A 5,937-nucleotide genomic window follows, 5' to 3' on the forward strand; every position below is an offset into this window, starting at 1 on the left:
GAGAGGAAAACCGCAGGTACCCCGGTTCTGCATTTTCAGTGGGCGTTGGATTTCAATATGAATACATGCACGTGCCGTGGCCCTCATTTCATTTTAGCATTTTTCTGCCTCAATGTAAAGTAATGATATAAAAAGAATTATAATTTTTTTTTAGAGTCATTTCAAACTGCAGGTCTCCCCTGGTTTTGCATTTTCAGTGGGCGTTGGATTGCAAAATGAATACACGTGCAGTGGCCCTCATTTCATTTTAGCATTTCTCTGCTTCAATATAGAGTAATGATATATAAGAAATATTAGAGTTTTTTATAGTCATTTTAAATATGATGTGACATTTAAAATTATTATTTAACTTGAAATGGTCTATTGGTGATTATTAAATTTTAATTTATTGGTAATTTTAAATATTACATCACATTTAAAATAACTCTAGGAGAACTCTAATCATCTCTATATTATTACTTTGAATATATCATAGCCTAGAAACTGGAGTAATGCTTTCAAAAAAAAAAAAAAAATGGAGTAATGCTACAAGTCTCTCTCGTGTTCATCTTGAATTCCTCCAAAAATGATGTGGTTATTAAAATCACTATTGGGCTTGTGATTGGTCATTATTAAATTTTGATCAAATTAAAATTTTAATAGCCACATTATTCTTGAAGAGACTTAAAAAAAACAAAAAAAACAAAAAAAAACTTTTAGAATTACTCTAAAAATTATCATCGGAATTGTTCTATTTCCGTGGTACTTGGCCAATTTAGACAACAAGTAAGTAATACTTTCAAAAATAAAGTTTAAATTTTATATAAAACAATTAATTTTAGATATTAATATTACCTTGAAACTAAAGAAGAGTAAACAAAAATATAATACAGATATATAAAAATAAAACAAAAAATCATAAATTTCTTATTACAGTATAAGTAGGGCCTGCGCTGCTGCATAAGATATTATTTAATATTTGTTTTCTGTTTTTCTTTTTTTTTCTTGCTGTTTTTTGTTGTTTTCTCTGGTTTCAATGGAAAGTTTGTTTACAAAAAAAAAAAAGCTCAAATCTATGAGATGATCATTCAGAGGGGCTACTCGATGGTAGGGTCAATTAGCTAGGAAAATGTGCACAAACACTCTTAACTCCTAAGAGCATTCCCAGCAGCTTCCCTGTCATATTCCCTAAGTTTAGGGAACCACACTACTTTTTGCTTCCCTATCTACATACACTCCACAATAGCTTCCCTTTATCGTTCCCTATATTAATTAAATATTATTTTTTACTTTTCTTCATTTTTTTTATTCTTTATTTTTATACTTTTTTAATGATTCTCTTTTAACTAAACCAACCAACAACTATTTTGTCAATTTCATTCTATGATTGTCTTTTTGTTTTCCTTTTTTTTTTTTTACTTTTTTTTTTTTTTTTTTTGTAATGAACCAACAGCTATCTTTTTTTAATGAACCAACAGCTATCTTTTAGTACAGCAGCCATCGATTTATTTGATTTTGACCGTTACTGGCAGGTGGTTTTATAGCCAGGTTTTTATAGCCAACCGTTGGCTGGCAGTGATACAAGTTGCTGTTTTTTGGCAGAATTTCACATGGCAGTGATACAAGTTGCTGTTTTTTGGCAGAATTTCACATGGCAGTGATACAAGTTGCTGTTTTTTGGCAGAATTTCGCAGGTTTCACAGGCTTTTCTTTTTGCTGGCAGTTTAATTTTTTTTTTTTTTTTTGTTGTTCAACGGCTACCTCAAATGTGTATATATATATATCTTATTGTTGGTAGTTTAACATATAGCCATTATTTCTAGTTTTCATATATTTGAACCCAAATATCTCTTTCATTCATTCTTTCCCTTTTTTTTTTCTTTTTTTTTTTTCTCTATGAATCATATTTTTAAACTTGATGATCTTTTATATGACTCTTCTTCAGATGATGAGTTAGAAATAATTTCAGCAATTGCTATGGCAAAAGAACGATTTGATAGCGAAAGAGGATCAATATCACGTCGTGATTCTGGTCAACGCCGCAATACTATTTGCCGTAATTCTTTGCAAGGTCAAGAAAACCTTTTCCGCGACTATTTTGCTGCATCGCCAGTTTGTCCAGCCAAAAAATTTCGGAGGAGGTTTCGTATGCGTCGTGAACTTTTTATCTACATTCATGATGCAATAGTAGATCATGAGCCATATTTTCTCTAAAAAAGAAATGCTGCTGGCAAGCTTGGGCACTCTTCCCTACAAAAGATGACTGCCGCACTTCGAATGCTCGCTTATGGAGTAACGGCAGATCTTATGGATGAATACTTACGAATTGGAGAATCTACTGCAATGGAGTGTTTTAAACTATTTGTTCAAGCGGTGAATTCAAAATTTTCCACCGAGTACTTGAGGTCGCCAACCCAAGATGATGTTGCTAGATTGCTAGCAATTGGCGCAAGTCGTGGATTTCCAGGTATGTTGGGAAGCATTGATTGCATGCATTGGAAGTGGAAGAACTGTCCAAATGCTTGGAAAGGTATGTATTCTGGTCATATCCATGAACCAACTATTATTTTGGAAGCCGTGGCATCTTATGATCTTTGGATATGGCATGCATTTTTTGGGTTACCAGGGTCTCACAATGACATCAATGTGTTAGAACGGTCTTCTGTATTTACCAATCTAGCTGAAGGGCGTGCACCTCTAGTAAACTACTCACTCAATGGTCACAACTACACAATGGGATACTATCTTGCCGATGGTATATATCCTCAATGGGCAACATTCGTAAAAACAATTCATGCTCCACAAGGAAATAAAAGAAAGAATTTTGCTGCATCTCAAGAGTCAGCAAGGAAGGATGTAGAGCGGGCATTTGGAGTACTTCAAGCGCGATTTGGTATTGTGCGTGGACCTGCACGTTTACACAAACCTGAAATGCTTAAAGAGATTATGATGGCGTGCATAATATTGCATAATATGATCGTTGAAGACGAGCGAGATTTATACCTTGGAGCAGATGACTTCGATTATGAACAAATCAATGAGATTCCACTCGAACCACCATCACATGAGCATACAGTTGAGTTTTTGGAATTCATACAAAATCATCATCGTATTAGAGATCGAGTAACTCATTCTCAACTCCAGTCGGACCTTGTCGAGCATTTATGGCAACTACATGGCCAATAAGAACTTTTGATTTTAAATTTTGTATGATTGCACTATGGGTAATTGTATTTTTTTTTTTTTAATACCTAGTCTATTAACAAATATATTAAAAACTACATGGCCTATAAGGAAGTTGGCGGTAGTGCACGTGACCAAATCCAGGCCTCCATTATAATTATGTCTATTGTCCAGTGTGTGCCATGTGAGTCATCTGCAAAAGTTTTTGTTAATGTTAAGAATCCAACCTTGTTGGATCCCACCAGACACCAAATCAGCCATGCCATTAAAAAAAAAAAAAGAATGGTAATTGAAGAGTTTCCTTAAAACATAACAATTTCCTTTAGTTTAGGAGTGTTCTGTACAGCACATATGTAAGGTAGATAAAAAGGCTACCAAGATTACAGATAAAAAGGCTACCAAGATAAATTACATAAATCTAGGCTTAATCCCTAGAGATGAAAAGACAAAGAAAAAATCTTTGAAAATCTGCAACAACTCAAAATTTTCAACCAAAAATTATGGATCCTTTCTAGTTAACTCCTAGACTTCTTTCTTGACGACTTGGATGAAGGCTTGGGTTGCTCTGCAACTGCATTTTGTGAGGCTCCTTTGGAGGTAATAATCTCACCTGCTGAACATAGGCCAACTGGACGGCTATAGGAGCCAATTCAATCTCTATTTCGTCATCAGGCAAGTTCTCGTCCAATAGTGTTTCCTGACCAATTCTGATAGCAACAAGCACATTAGCGTCCATTATATCATCACTGTTCTACAGAAGTTTTTCCCCTTTTCCAATTTCACGTATGTGCACATAGTTCAGTTAATATCAATTCATTCCACACTTCAATATTTGTTTCCTTCATATTCAGAGGAAACAAAAAGACAAAAAAAGAAAGTGCATATAAAACTATCAGCGTTGATCCCTCCATCATCACTTCCTTCACAACATTTAAGATTAAAAGTGATGATGTTACAATGCAGGATATGATTTCCAGACTCCAAACATAACTTATTCAAACTGAATGTAAACTCCTCCCGAATCAGAGTTATTTCCTTATGAATGTCAACTTCCCAAAGTACTATTTGTAGTTACAACCAAAAGTAAAAGAGAAAATAGTTAAAACTACATGCTGCAAATGGCAAAGAAAGAACTTTTCATAAGTTAAGGAGCAACCATGATTCAAAAACAGAATACCAGGTTCTAAGAAGAAGCATTATAGAATCCTAGAATGTTAAATATCATTATACATTATAAGGAACTGCAATATACAACATCAAGTAGAAGCTTCTTTGCATTGAAGATTACAGATGGCTCCTAGTCCGAACCCTTAACTTCCTTCTACAAGCAGGAATCTCTCTCTTTCAATGTGGTCTGTCTTGCCACAAAAAATGAAAAAAGAAAAAAGAAAGGGGACTTCTATGTACTTGGGTCATATACAAGAGGAAAAGCCAAAACAATGATCCAAATAGACCAAATCGGATCTCAAAAACTCAGTTCAGGTGTGAGGTGTGGAAAACTTTAATGCACTGTCACAACACAGAGTAGCGGGTTTGCAATGCACAATATAATCACACAACAAAATAGAGAAGACCAATGAATTGAACACTTAAAGAACAAAACTGAGTTCCCTTATTAGTCAAAATAATTTTAAGAGCAAATGGTTTGCTTGACTAGATGCTGCTTAACAAAGTTTTTGTCCTTCAAATCTAAGCTCTGCATGTATATGGTCTTATAAGATTTCTCTAAAGGTACTGTTTACAACATACTAACAGTCACATTCAAGAAAGCTGCAGATATAACAACTTAAGCTTGAAAAATAATGCAGTAAAGAGAGTACTAAGCTTCAAAAAATAACACGAAAGTTATTTTTAAAATTATGATACTATTCAATAAAGTTCAAAAAAGCAAAATAGTACATTACCTTCGGGCTGACAGCAATAGTTGTTCTGCATCTGTGTACTTGTTACTTTCAATTAAAGAACAAGCAGTGTTGAATGCCAACTCAAAACTGCTAGTTGCTTTGACCCTAAGTGTATCCATCATTCTTTGCACTTCAGAAGCCCTCCCAGAGGCGACCAAACTAGCAACAGAGTTTATTTCTAATGATTCAATCTTGGATTTTTGAAGCTTGAGATAAATATCCATGCAAGCGTCCATTTTTCCCAGACGATACAGAATCTGAGACTCTAACAACATGGCTGTAGAATTCCCCTCTAGGCTTTTCAAGGACTCCAAAGCTTCATCTAGTTTGTTTTGTCTGTATAAGCAGTATGCCTATTTAGAGATAGCAAAAGCAAAATAAGAACATCATTGACGCATTATATGAATGCTCTTGGAGCATTATATACAACCAAATGTAAGCTCGAAAACCTCAGATATATTTGTGGAAAAAAATCCTTAATGAAGTAATATGTAATGATCCACATGGCCGTTTTCGTTTGATTGAGCTCAACATCGATCTAGATGAAATACGATGCATTGGTAAATAAAATGATCGATTGCTTTCACTGCCTTTGCACACAAAGAAAAGGAACTTGATACATTGATTTACAAAATTACACAAATGCAACACCTTCAGTTAGAACCTCATCAAAGAAGATCTTCATACATGTAAACAACACAAGCATTCTTAGCTTTAATCAATGTGCAACAAAGAGGTCTGTGCTATTCTTACTTTCAATAGCAAAATAGTCACTGAACAAAAAGATGACAAAATCAATGACTATTTACAAAATTACATGATTAGTTCACTTAAATACAAAATAATACCCAAAGACCGATGACTATTTACT

The 5,937-nt window shown here is 34.1% G+C and overlaps 2 protein-coding genes across 2 annotated transcripts; one reads left to right on the forward strand and one right to left on the reverse strand.

Moving 5' to 3' along the window:
- Window positions 1-2,238: 2,238 nt before the first annotated feature.
- LOC132174209 (uncharacterized) lies at window positions 2,239-3,165 on the forward strand. Its single transcript, XM_059585900.1, has one exon. It carries the CDS (start codon window positions 2,239-2,241, stop codon window positions 3,163-3,165), a length of 927 nt encoding a protein of 308 aa, XP_059441883.1.
- A 445-nt stretch (window positions 3,166-3,610) lies between these two features.
- On the reverse strand, window positions 3,611-5,415 carry LOC132176662 (uncharacterized). The gene is made up of 2 exons (XM_059588931.1): window positions 5,067-5,415; window positions 3,611-3,869 (listed from the first exon to the last, which is right to left on the reverse strand). Exons 1-2 carry the CDS (start codon window positions 5,339-5,341, stop codon window positions 3,674-3,676), a joined length of 471 nt encoding a protein of 156 aa, XP_059444914.1. The 5' UTR covers window positions 5,342-5,415; the 3' UTR covers window positions 3,611-3,673.
- Window positions 5,416-5,937: the final 522 nt, after the last annotated feature.

This window comes from Corylus avellana, chromosome ca3 (assembly GCF_901000735.1).
Source record: "Corylus avellana chromosome ca3, CavTom2PMs-1.0".
NCBI classification, from domain to species: Eukaryota; Viridiplantae; Streptophyta; class Magnoliopsida; order Fagales; family Betulaceae; genus Corylus; species Corylus avellana.

Coding starts and splice junctions, on each gene's coding strand:
- LOC132176662 (XM_059588931.1), bottom strand. CDS start 5,341: ATGTTGTTAGAGTCTCAGATTCTGTATCGTCTGGGAAAAATGGACGCT. Junction 3,870..5,066: donor CTATTGCTGTCAGCCCGAAG/GTAATGTACTAT, acceptor TGTTGCTATCAG/AATTGGTCAGGAAACACTAT.
- LOC132174209 (XM_059585900.1), top strand. CDS start 2,239: ATGACTGCCGCACTTCGAATGCTCGCTTATGGAGTAACGGCAGATCTT.